This window comes from Delphinapterus leucas, chromosome 19 (assembly GCF_059928025.1).
Source record: "Delphinapterus leucas isolate spDelLeu-1000000601 "Yukka" chromosome 19, BTC_Dleu_Yukka2, whole genome shotgun sequence".
NCBI classification, from domain to species: domain Eukaryota; kingdom Metazoa; phylum Chordata; class Mammalia; order Artiodactyla; family Monodontidae; genus Delphinapterus; species Delphinapterus leucas.
The window spans coordinates 9,237,622-9,261,972 of NC_143147.1; the positions used below are offsets into that span (position 1 = coordinate 9,237,622).

Genomic DNA, 24,351 nt, shown 5'->3' on the forward strand with positions numbered 1-24,351 from the left:
TGCCACCTTGTGGCACTGTGACCAAATTGCAGGAAAAATAACAGAATATGGGGGGAGATTCCATCTGTGTCTTGAGGGTTAATGGTTTACATCCAGAATCCTAAAATGATGGCAAACATCGTTTCAAGGACAGTCACGACCCCTGCCTCCCAACAGTACCCGAAATGCCCCAACTCCAGACACACCCACACAGTTTGCCAGAAGGTGGGTACTGCCCATTGCTCTGTTCCCTTCCAGGGAGGTTCTCCACGTGGCCCTTCTCTTCCTCCGGGTCATCAGTGCCTGTGCAGATGGCAAGATCCGCATTTACAATTTCCTAAACGGGAACTGTCTGAAGGTGATGAAAGCCAATGGCAGAGGTTATCCTGTGCTGTCCTTCTTTATTCAGGGCAACAGGTGGGTGGTAGGTCAGAGCCCTGAGCATTTCTGTTTGGATGATTATTTTTCCTCCTATGGGACACCGGCCCCGGATTTGCTGGCAGCAGGAGAGAGTGGGCCGTGCTCCGCTCCAGTCTTGGCTGCAGTAATAGGCTCATGGGGGACTCATGGGACTTCACACAGAACTTAGCAATCAGGGACCACACTACTCTTCATTCGTTCTGGGTGTCTGATCCAGTCACGCGATGGGCTCGATACAGCTCTGCCGTGGGGACCGAGGTTCTGCCAGCCTGCAGCCCCTGATCCCACGTCCAGCCTGAGAGCTTCCCAGCTCTCTGTGTCTCGCTTCTGATGCAGAGTGACGCGCAGGAGGGCGGGAGTGGCATTGGCAGGCGGCCCAGTGTCCAGTGGGGCAGAACTGAGCAGATGAGTTTACAGAAAGCAGAACCATGACGACACTAACTGTATATAATACGGTGTTGTTAGACGCTAGGTTCAGGGTGATATTATGTGAAAATACCCAACTAGACTTAACTTTTAAATTCTACCACAGCCTCACTTAAGACATCGCTTAATCGCTTCGAACCACATTGCCTTCCTCCTGATTAGTCCTCCTTGCTTAAAGCAGGGGGGGTGCTAGTATACTAAGGCTCAATAAATTAATGGTTTTCAGTTACGAAGTCAGAAGGCTATAAAAAAAGGTCACCTTTGACCTTTTCTTAATCATGACATCCGAAGAGAGATGTCAGCTTGAGCAAAATATGTCTGAAAGAGATTCCTAATTGGAACGATTCCCCAAGTTCCATTCCAGTGCTTCCAACCGTAACGAGTCACTTTTATGGAGAGTTTACGCTAACAGTGACAGTCTTAAAATTGCAGGCTTTTGGCGCAGGAAAGGAGCCCACACATAGCATTTCCATTTCTTGTTTATGGTTATGGGAGACCTAGGAGCAGAGGTGGGGGAGGAAAAGCAATGCCCTGTAACCGCTGTGAACCCCAGGAACAGTGGGTGGGTAGGAGGTGATGTTGGGGACCCCGGGTTTAGCACTCTTTTTTTCTCTAGTGGCATGAGAGTGGGGATTAGGGAAGACAGATGTCCTCCTGCTTTACAAAGTACAAATGTTCTGTCTGAACGTAGAGCGTGCACAGACACCCAGGGCGATGGCTTGAAGGGGGTGGGGCTGGAGGGTCAGCGAGGGCTTGAAGGCCTCCCCCATTAGAGTTTTCCTCACCCCATCACGGCAGTAGAGCCATGGCATTTGGATGCTGTGCTTAAGAAAAAAGGAGTGAACTTGAAGACATCTGTGTGCAGAGTAGCTAAGCCTTCTGACTCGGGCACCCCAGGTTCTCGGCACTCACTCCAGGAACGGAAATTCGTTAAAAAATATTGTAATCCGAGAAGCGAAGTAATCAGGACGTGTGTGCCTTGTTCACATCTAATTTCTAAAGAAAACGGCTACAGAGCTAACAACCCCTGCTGCACGGCCTGCCACCTTTCTCTGCCCGTAGACCCTGCAACAACCTACACCACCCTGTCTGTGCGGTCATTTCCCGGGCACTGATCCCTTGGCCTCAGGATCGGATGGGACAGTAGTCCAAATGCATATTTGGAAGCCGGGCAGTGGCAGCCTCCACACTCCTTTTGTGGGCAACCCTGTTGCTTTGGTTCCAGGATGGTGATCAACACAGAGAGCAACATCCTCATGTTCCAGTTCGAGAATATCAAGTGGCAGTACCCCCTGGAACGGGCCAAACAAAAGAAGGACAAAGAGTATGACAGGGAAGAAAACGGCCTCGCAGAAGTTCTCTCCAAGTCGAGCACTCAGATTTACAGCCCTCAGGAATCCATACCTAGCAAACACACGGCCCAGGAGTCCCTGTTCAGCAAATCTCACAGGTCCCCAGTTCTCCTGAGGGCATCCAGGTTACCCACAGGTAAGAACCGAATCCCAGGCAGCCCCAGTGGTACCCAGTGGAGCAGGTGAGGGGCTTCCAGGACCAGTTTCTCTGTGGAATATTTTGGTCAATCGTTTCTTGATGATATAAATCCCAACCTGTATGTCATTCTCTTTGATGTGACAATTTGTTAGCCAGCTCAAGGGGATCTCCTGATTTTCAAGGCCTAAGTTTTCAGACTTATAGAATCTTTCTGCAGTAGATGACACTAGCCCTTCATACTTGCCATTAAAACAAAAACCAGACAACCAACATCCTCCCCCTTGCGCCTGATCCAAGCATATAGTACGTGATTATTTCCTTAGGACACAGACAAGATATATTGTACGGCAGAAAAACGTCCTCTGTGGAATGTATTCTCTGTAGACCTCTGACTGATAACATGCGTACCTGGAAAATACTAGGTCAATAGATCACCTCCAAGAGTATTACACCGCAAACGGTCAGTTAGGACAGAGGACCGAGAATTTCAGATAATGCATAAAGCTGGATAATCAGTAGGAAACGGGGGTAGGAGGGGGGCGTCAGGAGGTGATCTAGATGGACCTTCGGCTCCAGGTGATTGCCTAGTTTCATGGGACAACAGGAAGCAACAAACAGTAAGTGATTGCCTAATTTCATGGGACAACAGGAAGCAACGAACAGTAAAGTGATCATTTGGGTGAAAATCAGTTGAATTATCGGCTACGCCCCCAGTATTCATACCTAATTGAATCACATAATTACTACAGTTTCCTCCTCAATCTTAATTTAGGAGTGTTAACGGAGTCCCCTTTAAGTCAAGGAATGCCAAAGTCACCCCGAAGAGATGGCAGGAAGAGATCGAGTTCTAGGGAAGCAAATGGCACGGGCACTGAGCAAGAGAATTTGGAAGCAAAACCCCTCGCCGGAGATAAGAAGAACGGTGATCCTTTATTCTGAATTCATGTGGCAAGATTCAATCTCTCTCTCTCTCTCTCTCTCTCTCTTTCTCTTTGTTCAGTCTGATTTTTCAGCAGGTTCATCAATCAGTTTGCTTGGATTCTGAATGGATAAAATGCCCAGCTTCTCCTAAGAGTGGTGGGTTTTCCCTAACCGTCCCCTTTCTGACTTGAGGCCACACAGAGCGAGCGCCTTTCTCAGAGCTGAGCTTCTGGTTTTGGGCTCACAGTCAGCCTCATCACTTCTTGGACTGTTGTGTCATCAATCTGAGTAATGGGCTCAGCGGAAGGGAGAAGAGGCAGTGGGGCTGATTGCAGAGGCGTTTTAGGGGGGTTTCATGGGGGAGGAGCTGGATTGGGGGGTGCTCTACATGTGAGATAAGGGGATCAGGGAGATAGGCGGGGAGGGGCTTTGGAGAAGAGTTGCCATGAATCAGGTGTCCCTTTGTTGTTTTCGAGAGACTCTGGTAAAGATTTAAAATGCCTTTCAAATATTTTTGGCTAATATAGTAGTTTTTCTTTGAATCAAACTCCCTGCAGAGACTAGCTTCAAGGTGAGGGTAAAACAATTGAGTTTTGTGAGGTCTGTAATAACAATGGGCATCCTTGCATATACCTGTCTCTGTGTACCTGTATAGGTATACCTGCGGGATAAAGTCTTAGGCGTGGCATCGCTGAGCCACAAGGATGATTGCATTTTAAAAGCTAGAAGGAGATCGCCATAGTTGTCTTTAAAAACTGCTGTGTCACTTTTCACTCCCACCAGCAATGCTTGAGAGCTCCCACTGCTCCCAAGCCAACACTGGGTGTCCACCATCATTTTGCTCATATGATAAGTAAAGATGCTATTTGCATTTCTTTAAGGTTGATCACTCACAAACTAAATGTCCCTCAGTGGGCAGTAACTAAGTAGGTGATGACAAAGCCATACTATGACAAAGGCATATTATACAACAGCTAAAAATGGATGAGGAGCCCCATTTTTCTTTTTTCTTTTTTTTGCAGTACACGGGCCTCTCACTGTCGTGGCCTCTCCCGTTGCGGGGCACAGGCTCCGGACGCGCAGGCTCAGCAGCCATGGCTCACGCGCCCAGCCGCTCCGCGGCACGTGGGACCTTCCCGGACCAGGGCACGAACCCGTGTCCCCTGCCTCGGCAGGCGGACTCTCAACCACTGCGCCACCAGGGAAGCCCACGGAGCCCCATTTTTGACTTGGAAAGAGATCCATAATGTATTATTATATGAAAAAAAGACAAGTTACTGAACAATGAGTCCATCACAATTCCTTTTAATAGAAGGAGAAAAACTGTGTTTTGTCTCTCTCACACACACACAGACCCCCCCCCCCAACACACACACACAGAGTGGTGTATTCTGGAATTGCACGAAGCACGGGGAAGACTTTGACATCTTAATTTCATTTAGATAAGACCTACTTGGTCAAGGAAAATTATACACTGTTATAAAATTGTGAAATCAATACCCTGTTGCATTTTCTTTGCTAGTTTTATTGGTGCAGTTTGAGGTGCAGATTTTACTTGCTAGGTCAGACTAGACAAATGCCTTCTCCTTTTCATGGTTCAGTTATGCCTTTTGTAAAAGGAGGATAATGTTTTCAGTGTGTCTGTGAGGTATTGCAGAGATTCAAAAGCCCAAATGAGAGACATAGTAAGTTTGCTCACCTGTGAAGACATCGTTGCTAACTCAAGGGCCTTAGGCATCTTGGAGGCCTTGACCCTAAAGTAGCATGCCAGAATAAATCTCTTGTCCTTGTCAGTGGCTTTTGGACCTACGAAATGTTCAAAACATTTAGGGAACTCCTGTTCAGGAACTGTCTTTTGGCCATTTGATAGTTTCAGTTTTGCAGAGGTGACATGTTTTTTGAAGGCAGTTTTGATTTTGAGAAACATCCAAAGATCATTTGGAGTCAAATTTGATGAATAAAGTGGAAATCAAGCTTTGCCATCCAGGTTTTACTTAAAAATATAGGTATGTTACTGAAACTCTGTAAGGCTATAAATGGGGTGTGAAGGTCCTTCCCACAGGGAAGTTTCAGGAATGTGTGGAGCACAGGCATTACATATGTTCCTTCCAAAATATGCGTATCTAGAGGTTCATACACACTTGTACACAAGTACTAGCATATTTGTTAAAAACGTGTGTTAAATATTTTGTAATTTCTCGTCTCATAGAGGATTTTTGCTCACATGATGGCAGCATGTCCACTGGGTAACAAAGACCATACTCTGAATAGCAGTTGGAATGGATTTAACTTTCATACGTAAGTACTTAATGGTCTTCACGGAACACTGGTTTGTTTTTCTTTTCTTTTTTTTTTTAAAGCAGGTGATGTGGAGGAAATACCAAAACAAGGACAACTGGGAACTTTGGGGGACTTGATCAGTTGCTCAAAGAAGAAGTCCTGGTGCATCTCTATGTCACCTGACCAGTTCCTCCTGACTGTGAATGCCCTGCAGAAAGCCCATAATTCTGGGGAGCTTGCCTATCCCCGGAGGCCCCAAACCCAGGTCATCGATGCCTGGGGACCTTCCATTTCATACCCAAGGAAGGTCCTGAGTTTGAAGGGACGATCGGTCCAACATGCCGTCGATCGGTTGAGATTGAGCAACCCTCCCATAGACGTGAAACAAACCAGTATTCCCCTTGAAATCCAGAAGCTTCAGCCTAACCTGAAGAACTCCGTGCACAGCCCCAGAGTCCAGTCTACCATCCCCCAGCCGGTGCTCATCTGCCCCAGGTTGTCTGGCAGCTTAAAGGCTGAAGACCCGCCAACCAGTTCAACTGATGGGGCAGTGCGCAGCTTCAGCCCCTTAACCAGCACACAGGTCATCCAACCAAACCGCGTGCTGGCTCCGCCGATGGGCACGACGGCCCAGGCTGCCAAGAGAGATTGGCCCCGCTTCTACACGGCCCTCGACCCCTTCAGAGTGAACACGGAGTTCATGCTGCTGACTGTGAAGGAGGAGAAGGAGTACGAGGAGGCCAAGATGAAGGAGTTTCAGGCCATAAAGCCGGCTGGAGGGGTTGATCTGGAAAAAGCCAGCAGAGCTGCCTGGGTCAGGAAGATCAAAGGCCTGCCCATTGATAATTTCATGAAACAAGGGAAAACAGCAGCCCCTGAACTTGGGCAAAACGTATTTATCTGAACCAGCCTTGGGAAATTACAGCGTTTTATAATAAACAAAAAACCAAATGGATGTTGGTGTTCGGCCTCTTTTTGTTTGTTTGTTTTCAACTGTTCCCTGGCAATTAACATGGGGACTCTTTAATTATTTTCCTATAAGCCAAAGAACTGATATTTATCAAAGTAAGAAAACAGAGAGGCTGGGGGTGATTGGCATCTGTAGTTCCACTGAAAACCATTCAGTGAGAGGCATGGAAGCCCTGTTTCATTGATGGGAGATGTTGGAAGTTTAATACCACTCATGGCTACCAATTTAGGGCTGTCGTTTCTTCTAGCAAATGAACTGATGGGATTATATCAGAATAATGCACTGGAGTTCCCTGGTATTTTCGTATGGAAGCCTGATGAAGCTCAATGAGTTCAATTAAGAATCTAAAAGGAGAAGCCCTCAAATTGCATTCTTCCTCCTCAGGGCTAACTCCTATGGAAGAGAATTAGGCACATTCATCCTTTCTACATTAATATCATGTGTGTTGAGGTTGCTACTTAAGCCTGCTGAGGTTGGTGTCAGGGGCCAGGCAGGTGATTTAGATGTGAGCAGCCCAGCATAGGTGCTGTGGCCCGTCAAAGAGCTCAAGCCCCATGTGAAGGGGGTAGCTCCTACTCAGTAGCTCAGCTTGGCGTAGGATGGAAACCATTGAAGCAGAATGCAGAACAAAACAACAAGACACCAACCCCACAAAACTCCGCAACCCACACACTGAGTGGGCCACCAAAACCCTGGCATCGGTAGGCTGGATGCACAGGCCACCTGTTCCCAGCCTCCGCTTTCACCTCCAGGTGCAGGAATACCATCATTTGCCAAGCTTTCTCTCCCTGGAGAATTTTTTCTCCATTCTTAGGAAATCAGGTTTAAAGTAGCACTGGCAAATAGCCATGTAAAAATTGTGATTTGAATGGAAAGAATCCCTTCAATTAAGGAAACGTGCTTCTACACATTATTCCATGAGCCTTCCAACAGCAGTTTGACAGCAGGCTGGGCAGATAGGATATTGTTATAATCACAGTTTCAAAGATGACATGAAGTCCCTGAATTTCAGCTCCTTCAAGGGGCAAGATCACAATATTCACGGCTAAACTTAAAACCGTGATAAGAATAACTTCTATTGAGTAGGTAGGTATGGACCCTGGAAGGGAAGGACACATAGATGTTAGCTAGATAATTGGTTAAGCGGAGTAGACGGGCTCAAACCCAGGGGGCTCAGACTCCGGGGCCCACGCTCTCAGCCTCTCTCCTTACTCTTACCCAGGTCTACCTTCCTCCCTTAATAAGACCCGCCATGTTTACGGTCCTCCTGCCTAGTTCTTCTTAATAACATTTACCCCTTCGCAGGAGGACATTTATTTCTTCAACTGCTTCCACTATTTAAGGTACAAAAGTAATCCTGTACGGAATTACACGTCACCGTAAAACACTCAAACGAAATGAAAACTATGGAATAATCATGCCCCTGACCCCCACCCCTGCCTTCAGGACATCCACACTAGAGGAATGACACTGTAGGCGGCAGCAACATCTCCAGGCAACAAACCATGAAGTGCCTAAAGCAGCATCTTTTACTTTCCTCTCCTGCTTGGACCTGCCCGGGCCCCAGCCTGAGTCCTGGCTTTTCGCCCCGCCCCGCCCCGCCCCGCCCCGCCCCGCCCCGCCCACTCTCTAGCGCCGCCCGGATCCTCCCACTCCGAATCGCCCCGCCCCCACTTGCTCCTCCCCTGAGGGCCCGGAAGCGGAAGTGGGGTCGGGTTGCCGCTGTTACTCCGGCTCCTCCAGGCCCGTAGTGACCCCGCCTCGTCTGTTCTGGTCCCCGGCCCGCGGCTGCGGCGCTGACGTGGCTCCCGGAAGTGGGGCTGGCGTGGGCCGCTATGTTGCAGCAGGTGAGGGGCTGTGGGCGCGGAGAGAGGGCCGCGGCGGGTGGGCCGGGCCTGCAGGGCCTGAGGGGCCCGTGCTGAGCGTCCGGGGCCGCTGCCGGAGCCCGAGGAGGAGCGGGTGGGCGGCGGGCGGGGCGGCCGGGGGCGGGGCCGGGGTCCGGGCTGCGCTGAGGGCCGGCGCGGGTGTGAGAGGCGCGGGGTCGCGCCCGGGTGGGCGGGCGGCTGCGGAGACGCCGTGTGTGGCCGGGCGAGGGGAGGGGGGCCGCCACCCCGCACGTGGGATTAGGGGACCCCCGACCCGGCCTTGCGTTCAAGTTTGTGCTGTTACAGCAGCGTTGGAGGTGGCTGGTCCACTCCCGTGACTGCATCTGCCCCTCCGAGCTAATTACAGCCCTCACGTGTAGGATCAGAGATTAGTAAGAATCATTTCGTAGTTTCTTGCTATTTTTCAAAAAGTTACACTTTTAGTTAGATTTTGTAGGCGTCTTTTCCTCTTGAGGGGTTACCGTGGCCCAAGCACTGTGCTAGGCCCCGGGGAAGGGCTGCGAACCGCACAGACGATTTCCTGCCCTGAATCGGAGGGAGAATTGGAAGGTACCGGAGGTGGGGAGGCAAGATAAGTTAAAGACTGAAGGTAGTTTTCACAGGGCTGTCACCAGGGTGATGTGATAGCAGGTGTCTGCGAATAGGACGCCCTCGGGATTTAGTGTCGGAAAGGACCGCTCCGGGGAGGTGACCTGAGTGGGGAAAACCAGGTGATGGTCTGCACCTGCGCCCCGGCTGAAGGAGGCTGGAGAAAAACACAAAGGCACTGACTGTTCCCACTTAAGCGAGGCTGGAGAAAAACACAACGGCACTGACTGTTCCCACTTAAGCGTGTGGCCAGGCACCTCAAGCGAGCCCTTAGGGCCGCCAGGCAGTCCTCACCCTGCCCCCTCCGTAGCCCCCTCTCCCTCCCACCTAGGCTGCTCTCCAGGGCTTCTCCCTCAGACCTTCAGCGTTTCTTCCTTATCTGCTCTCAGCCCCTAGCCTTGCTGCTCGTTTCACTGAGAAGGTGGAAGACATCGGTGTCCGCACCGCCTGCCATCTCCAGCTTTCCTTGTAATCTCCTGTTCACTCTGCCTTTGTTTTATGTAACTGCACTGTCTGTGCTGCGTTTTTCTTTTTTGATATGGGCCATTTTTAAAGCCTTTATCGAATTTGTGCGAAAACAGTATTGCTTTTTTTTTTTTTTTTTTTTTTTTAATGTTTTGGTTTTTTGGTCATGAGGCATGTGGGATCTTAGCTCCCTGACCAGGGATCGAACCCACACCCCCTGCACTGGAAGGCGAAGTCGTAACCACTGGACAGCCAGGGAAGTCCCGGTGCTGCCTTCTAAAGTCGAGCCCTCTCCTTGTGCACTGGTTTCCATCCCCTCTTGCCTAAATAAAGTACCCCCAGAGAATTCTAGCCTGTCACCAAGGTGGAGACCACTGGTCTCATAGATGTGAATCCATTTTACATTTTCTAGCTTCAGCTGTTCCTCCACTCTTCCACCTTCATTTACTATGAGGGCTTTCTCCATACATACTCTGTGTGTTCCCACTTCTGTGCCTGTGAACAGATACCTAGTCAAGGGGCCAGAGGGAGGCCCAGCGGGTGAACTCTCCTGGAAGCCTCCCCACAGCCCGTCCCTCCCTCTGCTCCTGTTTGCGCTCAGGTTACTTCTGGCACTGATCACAGTCTGCCACGTGTCGTAGGTGATTGCTTCTTTGTTTATTAGCTCATGCCTTCAACAAATACTGTAGCACCTGGCCTGGTGCTCGGCTAGACCCTAGGATTTATTACAATGCAGGGACGGAACTTGCCCTCCAGTAGCTTGGAGTCTAGGAGGAGGTAGGAGGAGTAGACTTAAAGTAAGACTATCCCGAGATAATTGTTCAAGCGGAGATTTGCCCAGGTGCTGTGGGGACGTGGGAGGGGGGATGCCTGGGGATTTCAGGGCAAGTTTCTCAGCCGTTGCAGTATTTGAGCTGAAAGTTGAAAGATGATTTGGCGTTTGCCTGATGGTCCGCTTCATAGGGGATGGGGAAGGGAAGAGCTTCTGGGTAGAGAAAACATGAAGGGCAGAAAGGTGGGAGGACCCGAAGTGTTTTCCCAGAGCAGGTAGTAACAGCGTTGCTGCAGTGCTCAGTGGGAGGGGGCGTTGTCGGGAGGTGGGCACGGGATCAGGTCCTGAGCTGCCGCGAGCTCTGGTTTGCTGTGCCTGAGGGATTTAAGTCTTATCCTGTACAGGGAGGGGCGCCACTGAACAGTTTGGGCAGGGGGGTGACATGGTATGCTCTCCATTTAGGGAGATACTCCGGGTAATGAGGGGCTGGAGTAGAGCGGGGGTGAGACCAGAGATGGCAGGTGAGTGGGGAGGGGCTGGCACTGTGAAGGTGTGAAGCATGACTGAGGCTGCAGGTGAGTTGCAGTGAGCTGAGGTGCGAACCACTTAGAGACCTGAGGTTGAGGAGGGGAGGGAAGTAGAGGACAGAAGGGAGATTCAGCATCAGGACTTTAAAACATCTCTTCACGCTGTAAAGGACACCTGAAGAAGCTTGTATGCTGATGAGAAAGATCCACCAGAAAGACCTGAAGATACAGGAAACTGTAAATAAAGGGGAAGAGTGATGGAACACGCCCCCAAGGAGGCAGGAAGAGAAGGGATTCTGACTACAAGTAGCTGGTTTAGCCTTGGAGAAAAAGGGACAGAGTTGTGAGAAGGGGTCAGGAAAACAGGGCTGCAGCCAGATGATTTTGTGGAGGAGCCAGAGACAGTGAGTTTATCTCGGCAGCCTCAGCCTTCTCTGAGAGCCGCCTGAGGGTGGCTGCATTGAGTTTGCGCTTGGCAGCTTCTTGGGTGGGATGGAGACAGCAGGTGCTTGGGTTGCCACGTGGGGTTTGGCCAGGTGATCAGGGTTGGGGGAGGGAACTGACCTCGCCCCTTCCCTAGGCTGTGAGTTCCAGGTGGCCGTGACGGCATCCTGCCGTCATCTTTCATATTGACTTGTGTGCTGCCTTGCGTGTAGTAGGCATGCAATACGGAGTTTCATTCTGCTTCATGAATATTTGCTTTTCCTATCAGGACAGTAATGATGACATTGAAGATGTTTCACTGTTTGATGCAGAAGAGGAGACAACTAGTAGACCAAAAAAATCCAAAATCAGGTACGACGATAAGTTACAAGACTCGGGTTAGTGTCTGGTGCTGTTCTGTCCATCGCCTGGTGCCAGCGACGGGGTTCGGGGCAGAGTGGTTGTGATGTGCTGGTGAATATTGTGTATTGCTGCTTTGCTCTTTAGTCTGAGATGAGGTGACATCTCACGTTTTCCCTGGGAATAATTGACATATGGCATTTTACTCAATACTGAGTTTTCAAATCTGCAAATCCAATTTTTTGAACACTGGTGTTTTTAATTCTGACTTTTGTACCAAGAATGCACCATTTCTTTAGATAGTTTCTGTAGATATATTACATTTTGATTTATTATGCAAATTTCAGAATTGTGTCTTTTGTATCAACTAATGTGAGAATATCAAGCCAAATATCTTTCTATTCCAAACTTAGTTATTGCTAAAGAAATTCACTTGATGAAATCAAATTCTACCTGAACCTTGAGAACATCTCTAAGTGAGAGATGCCCGTCACAAAAGACCACGTATTATATGATTTTGTTTATGTGAAATGTCCAGAATAGGCAAATCTATAGGGACAAGAAGTACATTAGTGGTTGCCTAGGACTGGAGAGGGGTGGGATTGGGGTCAATGGGGGGGTGACTGCCCATGGGTATAGGCTTTATGTTTGGGGTCATGAAAAAGTTCTAAAATTGATTGTGTGATAATTGCACAATTCTGTGAATATACCAAAAATCACTGAATTATACCCTTTAAATAGGGGAATTGTGTGGCGTGTGGATTATATCACAACGAAGCTGCTGATAAAACGGCAACTATGCCTGGTGGTCACTTTGTCTTAACGCCTGAAGTGATTTCTGAGGGCCTAGAAATTCTTAGGGCATGACATTTAGACATGTGAAAATAGGAGTCAGTCCTAAGAGTGTAGTTTCCTAATTCCTCTAAGCTTGGTAAAGTTTCTTGTTATATATTTTGTGAAAGTATATAATCAATGAGGTGTTAAAGTCACGTTTACATAGTGTATTTTCTGTGACAGCAGGGCCTAGTCAAATAATGGGACTTATGAAAAAAGAGAGGTAGGCGGTTTGCTTCTTCCTCAAGTCATCTTTTATTTTGGCAAGACTCTGCATGGTTCTGCTTTGGCTGAAACATTTTCATCTACATCTACAGTACCTGTTGTAAATGTAATTGCATATCTTTTATTATGTTTTGGTTTTCAGACACCCAGTGGCATCATTTTTCCATTTATTCTTTCGAGTCAGTGCAATTATAGTCTATCTTCTCTGTGAATTGTTCAGCAGCAGCTTTATTGCCTGTATGGTGACAATTATCTTGTTGTTGTCATGTGACTTTTGGGCAGTCAAGGTAGGTTTGAATGTTTTTATTTTAAAATCGTATTTATATGATGAGATTGAATGACGTGTAAACAGTAAAAAAAAAAAAAAAAAATGACACTTAGCATTTCCGATTGGTGTTAATTTATCTTTTTGTTATCTTAGGCCTCACCGGTGTCAAAGTGCCAGTTGTGGCAGATCACGTGTAGGTTTACTGACTTGTCTGTGCTTTACGTTAACCTATGTCAGCTTTAAAGTTAAACAAATAAAAAAGTGACCAGCAGCTGCAGACTACACATATTGCTTCTAATCCTCACCACTGGTTTTGCTTCAGGGTCACCTCCGGCTATGCCGCGTATGATTTCTAGATAAGACCCCAGGGTAGTTTGTCCACCATTACAAGTACCGACCATTACAAAGGCTCCTATTTGAGCTTGAGGGCAGTGTTTCTCAGCCAGGGCCAGTTTTGCCCTCCAGGGGGACGTTAGTTTGTCAGTATCTGAAGACATCTTTGGTTGTCACAACTGGGGGTGGGGGAAGTGTGCTATTGGTGTCACACGGGTAGAGGCCAGGGATGCTGCTAAGTATCTTAAGGTGCACACACGGGGCAGCCCCCCCACATCAGGGAATCACCCGGCCCAAAATGTGGATAGTGCTGAGGCTGAGGGATCCTGTCGTAGGGGTAGAAAAGAGTGTAAGAAATGGTTCAAACTCAGAGGCGGTGGTAGGTAGAGGGATGGATGGATGGAGAGATAGGTATATAGATAGAGGGGCATGTGATAAAGTAACTATGGTAAAATATTAAATGTAGACACTAGGTGATAGGTGTATGAGTATTCACTGTAAAACTTGACTTTTCTGTGTGTTTGGAAATTTTCATAATAAAATGGTAGGGGGAAAAATTGAAGGCAAAAAAGAAAAAGGCAAAAGCTACTTTTGGAATTTGAGGTATGTATATTGATTCAAAAACCAGTAAGATGTTACAGGTCTGCTCATGTCCACCAACGCAGCCATTTTTAGATCTTTTGATTGTTACAGATATCAGAAGTGGTTGGCTTGGTGGTGGCCAGTTTCCGTAGGCCACAAAATGCTGAGAGTAAAGATTACAAAGGTCTGTTTCCTGTAGTCTTTTCTTTTGTACAGTCTTCTTTGCCTTGTATTTCTTTGAATTTCTTCTGTTGCTTTGTGCTCTAAAGTGTTTACTGTATCCAGGTCACAGTTTTGTTTTGAGGAACATTTCTTTTTGTTGTTCATGTAATTTCTGCTTAGCCAAATAGAACACCACCTTCAGTCAGTTCTTCCTGCTAATTTCCAAAAATTATATAATTAGATCCTTGTGGGTTTAGAGCTTTAAAAAATGTGGCCAGAGGGAGTTCCCTGGTGGCCTAATGGTTAGGATTCCGGGCTTTCACTCCATAGCCTGGGTTCAGTCCCTGGTCAGGGAACTGAGATACCGGGATGCAAGCCGCAGCATGACCAAATTAAAAAAAAAAAAAAAAAAATGTGGCCAGAAAGTATATTTTCTGATAACATTTTTTTTTTTAAAACAAGGGCTTTAAAAATACTCTTTCATCTGTGGCAGCATTACTTACAGATATGCAGACAATTGAGATACGAAATTAAGAAGTCAAGAATGGGGAAATTATTAAATGGACTCGGGGAAGGGGGTGTGCAGGGTTCTGAGTGTAGTTAGAAAAGCAGTGTGTCGTAGTTGTAAATCTCAAGGCAGTTGTCAAAAGAAGAGATAATTATTAAAAAAAAGAGATAAATAAGATAAAGTTATTTAAAAAATGAAAAGAACTTAAATGTTATAACCTATATGGGGCTTTTGTCTTATTCTTTATTTTGAGAAATATAGTAAAAAAAGAATAGTTGTTTTCAAATTTTTATGGTAACTTTTAGTAAAATTTAAAACACTGTGTGTCTTCCAAAACATTGGAGAAGACAGGAGCAACTAAAACATCAAGAGAAGGAGAACAAAGCAAGCGTCCAGGAACCTGAAATATCATAGGGCAGAGTGCAAGGGGATGGGAGCAGTAGCACATTAGTTACAGCTGTAGATGTAATTTAATTAAACCCTCTTTTTAAAGATAAAAATTAGATTTGGTCAAAAATCAAAGTCCAACCCAAAAGATCTAACTATAATTGTAACATTAGAAAAAGTAAAAGAAGGCAAAGATAACATAAGACCAATTCAAACAAAAAGAAACTTGACGTTATATTATTATCAGACAAAGCAGAAATTGAGAGTAAGACAGCATTCAGTGGAACAAGAAAGGTCAGTTGATGAGCCACAGTGAGGATCATTCACAGAATGACATCACATCAAACTATAGTGAAAAACTACTAGAAACACTAGAGAAGATGGAGGAACACTGTTGTGATAGAAGTCTAACAAACCATTGTCTTTGCAGATCAGAGCAACAAAAAATACATAAGATTTGAAGGATCTGAATGAAATAACAAGGTCACGTTCATAGCAGTATTTGGAACTCTGTATGTAGAGGCATAATACCTTCTTGTTCAGTTCCTGTGGAACATTTACAAAAGCTGACTAAATATCACTATGAAGAAAATCCAAAGAAATTGCCCAAAGCAGCTACATTTTCTAGTCCAGTACAACAGAACTGGAGACTAATAAAAAAAAAAATGGTTGTCAAAATTGGGATTTTTAAAAAGAGCCATTCTGTTAAATATCTTGGCGTAAAAAGGAAGTAAAAACTGTAAATATAGATTATTTATACCTTAATGATAATGAACATCTACATTCAAACTTTTGAAATGTGTCTAAAGCTGAATTCAGAGGAAAAACAATAGACAAAAGGCTTTTATTAGAGGTCTAGAAGTTCCAAAAACAAAAATAATAAGCTTGAGAGAAATTCGGAAAATAAACTAAAATGACAAAAACAAAGTAAAGAATTGGAAAATGGGAAAATGGAGGAGTTTGAGACTATTCGAAGAGCTGTTATTTGAAAGGGCCACTAAAATAGACCTCTGGCTGTTCTCGGTCTTCTTTGCCAGCTCTTCTCTTTTGCTTAGCCTTTGATTGGTAGCGTTTCTACAAAACGAAGTTTGGTCTCTAAGGCTCCTCCTCTTCTTCTCTTCTGTATTCCTTTCATCATGTTAGGAAAGCTATCAAAGCAATTTGTTCATTGGTAAGAGGGAAAGAGCTTGGTGCATTTCAAGTACTGAATGAAGGTCAGTGCCTATAACCATAGTCTTCGTTTGGGCTGCTGTACAGAATACCAGAGACTGGGTGGCTTACGAACGATAGGAATTTGTTTTTCCAAGTCCTGGAGGCTGGAAATCCAAGGTCAGGGTGCCAGCATGGTCGACCTCTGGTGAGGGCCCTCCTCGGGTTCCAGACTGCTGATGTCTCGTTGTATCCTCACATGACTGAGAGCAGAGAGAGGGTGAAAGCTGTCTCTTGACTCTTATGAGGACACTAATCCCATTCACAAAGGCTCCGCCCCCATGGCCTCATCTAATCCTAATCACCTCCCAGAGGCCCCCTCTTGATACCATCACTTGGTGATGGGGTGGGGGCAGAGTTTCAACCCATGGATTTGGGGGGGACACAGTATTCAGTCCATAACCTTTTTTAGAGATACATAGTTATAAAGTATAGGTAGCTGTGGTCAGGATATATAGGAAAAAGTAGGTCCCAGAAGCTAAAGATCAAGGGGTTTAGAAACACATTAGGGAACTGGAGAAAGGACAAGAGTTCGCTAGGGAAAAGAAGGGTAATGTTTATGGGTGTGCTGACCCTGTCACCTCTGCCCCTGTGGGGCCTGCCATGGCATTTTATTTACTCTTTTGTCCAGGCCTGGTACGTAGTGGTCTTTAACTGGATATTATGGCGGGAAAGCTGATGATTTCTTGTTTGTGAACTGTTACACTAAGATACGATGTTATGGTAGACCTGTAAATAATGTTTTTAAAATGTGTGTGCATATATTAATCTTTACCAGAATGTCACAGGTAGACTAATGGTTGGCCTGCGCTGGTGGAATCATATTGATGAAGATGGAAAAAGCCATTGGGTGTTTGAGTCCAGGAAGGTAAACTGCCTTTGTTTTGTTTTTTGTGGTTTTTTTTGAGCGTCATTCAAAAAATTATGTGTAGGGCTTCCCTGGTGGTGCAGTGGTTGAGAGTCGACTGCCGATGCAGGGGACATGGGTTTGTACCCTGGTCCGGGAAGATCCCACATGACGCGGAGCGGCTGGGCCCATGAGCCATGGCCGCTGATCCTGCGCGTCCGGAGCCCGTGCTCCGCAACGGGAGAGGCCACAACAGTGAGAGGCCCGCGTACCGAAAAAAAAAAAAAAAATTACGTGTAGATACATTTGAGTATTTAAGGGTCAATTACCTAAACACTTCAGATGCATCTACACATAAGGGACCGCCCCAGGTCGCTTGGCATGGTATAGCACAGAGCCAGATGACCTTCTAAACTTGCCTTGCGTTTCTCTTTAGTTCCGACTGGAAACAGGGCGTGTCCAGGAAAGAACCCTGAGAGGGCTTGGGCTCAGGGTTTATGCCGCGTGCTTAGCTGCCTCCCAGGGGCTGCTGCTGAAGGGTCTCTGTTTGGGGTCCCTGTGTGCCTTGCCTAGTGTAGCTCCCTCCAGTGGCTCCCTCTGTCCTTGCCCCCGGGGTCCTCCTCCATTCGTACTCAGGAGGAAGAAAGAGGAAGTTTGCATCTGGATAGAAAATCTGAGTTAAGCAGAGAGCGGTCAGTTCTTCAGGCTGTGCCTTCAGAAGCCCTAGGGGACCTTGCTCTGTTTTGGGTTAGCCTGCTTATCTGTAGTGGAAATCAGTTTGGGAGCCAGAGGACAAAACTCCTGGAGACAGCACCAATTAAATTGCTTGCCTCTGCTTGTTAGGGCCCCTGACTAGGACTCCTCAGAAAGCAGCATTGTGCTCAGTGAGCCCATAGTCCTTTATATTATAAAATCTACCTTGGAAACCACTCAGCGCCCTTTTAAATTCCTGGGTGTTGCTGAGACATTCTGGTCATTGTCCGGAATCCCTTGACTGCATTTCTTCCTGTGGACCCTGATGGACCTTTTAGTCTCCAGGATGACCATAGCCTTGATTTCCTGAATCCTCACCTAAGAAGGCATCTTTCAAAGCTTGCTTATGAATAATCAGTATAAGTGCAAGAAGGATTGACTAGAAGCCTATCAGAGGCCACCCTTACTGTCTTGGGTGATGACAACTGTCCACTCTGCCCTGAAAATGAAACATTCTCGATTTAAAACAAAGTATGTTAAGACCAGTTCCAAAAATTACAGTAGTGGTAGATCTACTGTTTTGCTTGAGGGAGATTGTGGGGCGGGGGGTAGGAGTTCTAACTTGGGACTTGGGTTGTCTGTATTAATTTATTTGAATTTGAGGGTAAGGGGTTTTTCATTAAAAATGTTAAACTTTTTGCTGATAAATACCACAGAACATTGGTTATTAACTTCATGTTCTTTTGTAGGCCTCTCCTCAAGACAGTAAAACTGTTTCAGAGGCTGAATCAAGAATCTTCTGGTTAGGACTCATTGCCTGTCCGGTGCTGTGGGTGATATTTGCCTTTAGTGCCCTCTTCTCCTTCAGAGTGAAGTGGTTGGTGAGTATCAGTGTGGAGCTGTCAGTAACCCGCTAAGGTGGCTGGTGGACAGTCATAATAAGCAGCACCTGTGTTAACATCAGGGACTCCCCCCCCCCCCCCCTTGAATAGGCAGCTTCATCATGTATTTCCCAAGTTTGGTTTCTCAACTCTGCTCTTCTCTAAGTACAGAGAGCAGAGTCCTGTGAAAGACTCCATCTCACCAGTTCTCCAAGTGCTGAGCAGAATTTGATTTAGCCCATCTTGTTCAGTGATTACCACGTGTATCACATAATCTTGTCAGTCGGGGATGGTCAGTATACTCCACACGTGCTTAGCTTGGTTTGGAACTAACAGAGTGGTCTTTTCTGAAAATACTGGTGGTAACCTGTTCTGGTTATTTACTGCAACAGTCATTTTATGATCTCTCGCAGTTTCACTGGTTCAGAAGTTTAGGACGGGCTTGTCTGGAAAGTTCTGGCTTGGGATCTTTTGTACTTGTGGTCAGACAGTGGCTGGGGGCTGCTGAGGCTTCTCCTCTTTATGGGGTCCCATGGCCTCTCAACACGGTCTTTCTACATTGCTGGTTGGGGCTTCATTACAGTCTGGTGGCCTCATGGCAGTTAGACTTGGAGGGTCACAGCTTACTTGGAGGGTCACAGCTTACTTGGAGGGTCACAGCTCCAGTTGAGAGTATTTTAGCTCACAAGCTGTATTACCTTGTACAACTGTATTAGTTTTCTAGGGCTGCCATAACAAAGTATCACGGACTGGGTGGCTTAAACAACAGAAATTTATTTTCTCCCAATTCTGGAGGTCTGTCTCTTTGGCTAGTTGACTGTCTTCTCCCAGTGTCTTCATGTGGTCTTCCCTCTGTACATGTCTGTGTCCTAATCTCCTCTACTTATAAGGGCACCTATCATATTGGATTAGGGCCCACCCTAGTGACCTTATTTTTCCTTAATTCTTTAAAGACCCTGTTTCCAAATACAGTCACATTCTGGGGTCCTGGGATTATATACATTAAACATACACATTTTGGGGGAACAAAGTTCAGCCCATGACAACCACCTAGCCTCAGAAGTCACAGCATCACTTTTGGCACCCGTCCACATTCAGGAGAATGGAAATTAGGCTCTACAGCTTGATGGGGGAGTAAGAAGATTCTAGAAGAGCATGTGGAGATACAATTGCCACCATGTTTGGAAAATATAATCTGTCACTTAGCCCAAACTGTGTGTCTTATTCTTTTAATAATTGATTTTATCTCACTTAATACATATTGGTATCAGATGTATTTTGGCCTTAATTGTGTTTTTTTCCCCTGTTTTTAATATTTCCTTGTCTAGTTCGCTGTATAGGTTCTCTTTTCCTTTGTGCATACACATACATAAATACTTTCCCTTTTGAGATTTGGAAGGTTTATTTTCTGTTTTTAGTTTTTCTAGTAGTTATCTGTATCACATAACACTCTTTCATGTATTTCATGTATCATACCCTCTTTCATGAATTAAGAAATGTATTTAATGTCTTGATTTCCTGCTGTGAAAGATGTAAAGTTAACATTCATGCCTTCTCCCACCTTTCCTCCCTCCTTCCACTTCTGGATTTTTGTTGGTTGTAGTCTTACTTTAGTTATTTTAAGTAATATACTTACTCCTGTTTATTGACTTAGAGACTGTTTAGAAAGGGAATGAAATAAACACTCTTATATTCCCTCCTTTGTTTCTTCCCTTTCTATGCCTGAGCTTTGTTTGTTCCAGTATTATTTTTGTTGTCAAGGTTTATAACAATTACCTTTCGAAACGATATTTGTTACTGGTTGTTCAGTCTTTGATCTACTTTTAAATAAATTGATTCAGTCCTTTTATTGCAGCTTCTCCTTTACCTCTTGGTTGGCTGAATTTCATTGTTGGGGTGATTTTTTTCAAAAAACTTGTGGGTGTTATTTTCCTTTGGCTCTGTCATGTTTAAGAATATGAGCCTGTTGACTTTATTCTTGAATAAACTTTTCTTTTTTCTTTCTGAATAAACTCTTTATGCTTGAATAAATTCTTTATTTCTTCATTCTTGAAAAAAGATTCTTTATTCTTGAATAAAGAATTGGCTAAGTTAATATTCTTGGGTCACAACTTTTTTCTCTCACCATTTAGAAGACATTACTTCCTCATTTTCTAATATTGAATATTGTAGAGAAATCTGAGGCCTGGTTTACTTAACCTCCATGTAAGGGAGTGAATTATTTTTCTCCCTGGACAAATAGTTTTTGTTAATCATTCTTGAAGTTTTAAAATAGCATACAGAACCAGATTGTGTTTATCTTTCTGTATTGCTTTTTCTGGAAACTGTGCCCCTCTAATATGCAGGCACAGGTTTTGCTTTGAATCAGGAAAATTATCTTCTGTTGTCTTTACATTTATTTATGTTCTGTGTTTTTGGTGTCTCTGATTCTGAGGTACCAGTTACCTCTGTGTTGGATCATTTTTATCTGTTCTCATCTACCATCTTAAATGCTTTCGTCTCTCATCTTTTCCTTTCTGGTTCTTCACTCAGCACATCTTAAAAGAGTCTGCCATGCACCAGAGCTGTCTTGGGCACTGGGGATATGATTAAGGGCCTGATAAACAAGATGACTGCTCCGATAGCACCACTTTCTAGTGGAGCAGAGTGTAGACAGACAGTAAATAAGGGTTGTTAGAAAGGTGACACACGGTAACGGAGTGGATGGAGAGTGCCAGGGAGAGCAGAGTGGGCTGCTTTAGCAAGGGCTTCTCTGCGTTTCCTGAGCTCTGCCAGCTCCGTTTTCAGCTCCTTCTGGTGTCTTGTCTTACCTTCATTCTCTTTGAATTCTTGTCTTTAGGTTCTTCTGTAGGGTGATGTATGCTTCAGGAATGCTTTTATTTTGGTGGACTCTATTTCTTTTTAGAATCGATTCTTCGTCTGCCTTTTGCATACTGTGTTTCTTTCCTCTTTTTGTTTTTTGCTGTGGCTCTGCGTAGCTGCCTTTCCCTGTTCCCCTCCCCATTTTGCTCCTGTTTGCAGTGGCGGCTCTGTCCAGACCTTCTCTTTATGTTGGTTTCGTGTGGGTGAGTTCTCCTTGCCTGCCTTCCTTGTTGTCTGAGACATCTGGGCTCTGCTGTGAGCTGCGGTTTGGCCGCCTGAAGGCGCAGGTGTGAGGAGGGGACCGCAGCCCTGCCACCGGCTGCCTCGGCTGGCTTGCTCCGGTTCCTTCCCTTACATAGTGGAGTTCTTGTTGCTCTGTTGTGCTTTGCCCTCCTGCTTTAGATCGTTGGTGAGCCCTTGGAGCCTTCACCTCTCTCTGGGGAGGCAGCCCAGTCTTTCTCTGGCAGTGTTTCCCCTTCCCTAAAGCAGAGCAGGGAGAGGGGGGTGAAAGGTGGTTTGGGCTCCTGTTTTAAGACCACAGGGCAGGAAGGGGGCATCATGTCCCTCAAGCTTCCCCACCCACTGTTCTCTGTGGTGATGGGCTTGATGACCGTTGGTCCTCCTGCCTACTCAGACCATTTGCTTATTCTAGAACAGGGCTTGGCAAACTGGCCTGCAGGCCAAATCTGGCCTTACGCCTGTTTTTGTAAATTTGTGTTGGAACACAGCCTTGCCTGTTTGTTTACATATTGCCTGTGGCTGCTCTGGGGCTAGAATGGCAGAGTTGAGTATTTGCAAGAGACCATATGGCCTGCAGAGCCTAAAATATTTATTATCTGGCCCTTTACAGAAAAGCTTTGTAGAATATTTAACCGTGGGATCCCCTCATGTTGTTCTAATTAACTTTTCTTTAATAATATTTAAATAGTAGGCTTGCGTTTCTTTTTCTCAATCCTTAGCGGTCTTAGTGGGGTCACCTATAGGATTGTGGCCACAAGGAAGAAACAACTCTGCTGAAGTGCATTTCTTCCTAGTGCTGTGTCCCCCTCTGCGCCCTTCCCCCATCTCCTTGTCACAGAAGGCAAACCCCTGTTGCTTGAGGCACTGGTTTGCTTTCTTAGAAGCCAGTTGTTGCCCACACAGTAGCATAGAGCAGAGACTCAGCTCTGTGTGCTTTCAGTGTGTTGAACTTGATCTATCTCTTGACCATTCTTAAGGAAACAGTTAACATTTGAGCCCCTTCTGAGTCTCATTTACTTTTTTTATATCTTTACTCACAGAACCATGGAAAATATTAGAGAATGAATGATCCCCCTACTGCACCCCCGGAGCTGGCACAGAGCATGTGTGTTGATGGGTGCTTGTTGGGTGGTGCAGAGCGCATATTGGACGGGTCTGCTCTGGGAGGGAGGGCGCACGGGAGCCTCACGGCCACAGCCCCCCTTCACAGAGCTTCCACTTCCTGCTCTTTCCCGAGACAGTCTCCGCGTTTTGTTTATGGCAGAGAGACGGTCAGTCAGTGTCAAGCCCGTAACTGTTGGTTATTCCCCTCTCCCAGGCGGTGGTTATCATGGGTGTGGTGCTGCAAGGGGCCAACTTGTATGGCTACATCAGGTGCAAAGTGGGCAGCAGGAAGAATTTAACCAGCATGGCTACGTCGTACCTTGGAAAGCAGTTTTTAAGACAAGTAAGTGTTTTCTGGATGTCAGGGTAATTTGGATGTGGTCAGTGACTAATGTAATGAAGATTTCTAACTCTTGCAGAGTTTAATTTCTATGAAGTACTTTAAAAAAAGGTTTTTTAAAGGGACATACTTATTTAAATACGACATGATGATGCTAAAGTTATTTTAATTTCTCTTTGGAGGCTTTTAGGGCATTCCAGAAATGTATTGTCGATATCCTGAAATTGTTTTAAAACCAGAGGGATAAATGTTCATTGATAATAACTTCTTTTTTTTAATTAGGTGAAGTTCAGTTGCTTTCCATTACTTCCGGTGGCTCTAAATGAACAGTTTTGAAGAATGTATCAATATATTGTATGGTTTTAGGCTTTATAGTAAGAACAAGTTAGAAACATAATAAGACCGTATCGTTAAAGATTGTTTTAAAGTACTCAGTTTGTTTTTGAAGAATGTATAGGTTTTACTATAGTTCCCCGATATGAAGATTTAAATCGTAGTTTTCCATGGGGTAAGTGGTATTCATAGGTAAATAGTAATTGGTAAAACCTTTGGGAAATTGATTAGGTCTTTGTATGAGTGATGTCTCGTGTTTGTGTTCATGCAGTTGGTTGGGCAGGTAACGTTATACAGGACACTTACGGGTTCTCAACCTTGGACATGCATCAGAATCTCCTGGAGGGCTAGAGCACAGATTGTGGGGTCCTACCCCCAAAGTTTCTTATTTAGTTGCCCTGGGACTGGGTCTCATAGGTTGCACGTTTGCAGGTTCCCAGGTGGTACTGATGTTGCTGGTTCAAGGATTACATTTGTGACTAAAGCCCTGAGAGGCTAAGTGACTTCTCAGGAACATACAGAAACAAAGTGGTGCAAAGCTAGGGCTTAAGCCAGCTCTCTTGAAATCCAGTGCCGTTTCCTGTACAGTTTCTCTTATATAAAAGTTAAGAAGTAGGGAAAATGAGGATTCTGGTAGGGACATGACTCTCCTCCTGAGGGTTTTTGCAGAGTCCCAGTATACCTTTGCGGGGTAAGGTCCACCTCATGGTAATTGTCAAGTGTGTGCTTAATAGGTTTTTTTTCCCTTACGATTACCAGCATTCAGGTGAAATTGAACCTTGAGCTGACATACATGGACAGGGTCAGTAGACTTACATGGCACTTGGTGATGCTCTGCTCAAATGCGAGTGACTTGCTGGACATCTGGGTGGACCCATTGCTGTACTTCTCTAGCATGACAGTAATTTTTAATGTAATTGGGCCATGGGGTGCCAGGTAATGTAGTAGCTGGCTGTGCTGGCAATTACAAAATGTTTTCCTAGTGCTTTAAATCTGGTATGTTAAGTAAAATAGCTTTGAGTGTTAAGGAGTTGT

At 45.6% G+C, this 24,351-nt stretch overlaps 2 protein-coding genes across 4 annotated transcripts in view; both read left to right on the plus strand.

Moving 5' to 3' along the window:
* FBXW10B (F-box and WD repeat domain containing 10B) overlaps nt 1-7,453 on the plus strand; it is a 42,812-nt gene extending 35,359 nt beyond the window's left edge. The window contains exons 11-14 of the mRNA XM_022560845.3: nt 238-396; nt 2,051-2,313; nt 3,089-3,238; nt 5,598-7,453. Coding sequence (XP_022416553.3) covers nt 238-396; nt 2,051-2,313; nt 3,089-3,238; nt 5,598-6,421 — 1,396 coding nt within the window. The 3' untranslated portion in view covers nt 6,422-7,453. The remainder of the gene's footprint in view (nt 1-237; nt 397-2,050; nt 2,314-3,088; nt 3,239-5,597) is intronic.
* Nucleotides 7,454-8,206: 753 nt separating this feature from the next.
* The window catches only part of TVP23C (trans-golgi network vesicle protein 23 homolog C), a 41,446-nt gene continuing 25,301 nt past the window's right edge, over nt 8,207-24,351 (plus strand). Inside the window, exons 1-6 of one of the 3 annotated variants that reach the window (XM_022560784.2) lie at nt 8,207-8,334; nt 11,438-11,520; nt 12,710-12,854; nt 16,795-16,884; nt 18,306-18,437; nt 22,858-22,986. In XM_022560784.2, coding sequence (XP_022416492.1) covers nt 8,323-8,334; nt 11,438-11,520; nt 12,710-12,854; nt 16,795-16,884; nt 18,306-18,437; nt 22,858-22,986 — 591 coding nt within the window. In that variant the 5' untranslated portion in view covers nt 8,207-8,322. Of the gene's footprint in view, nt 8,335-8,568; nt 11,521-12,709; nt 12,855-16,794; nt 16,885-18,305; nt 18,438-22,857; nt 22,987-24,351 lie in introns of those variants that run through there. The other 2 variants (XR_016388837.1, XM_089900311.1) reach the window with 2 other exon arrangements.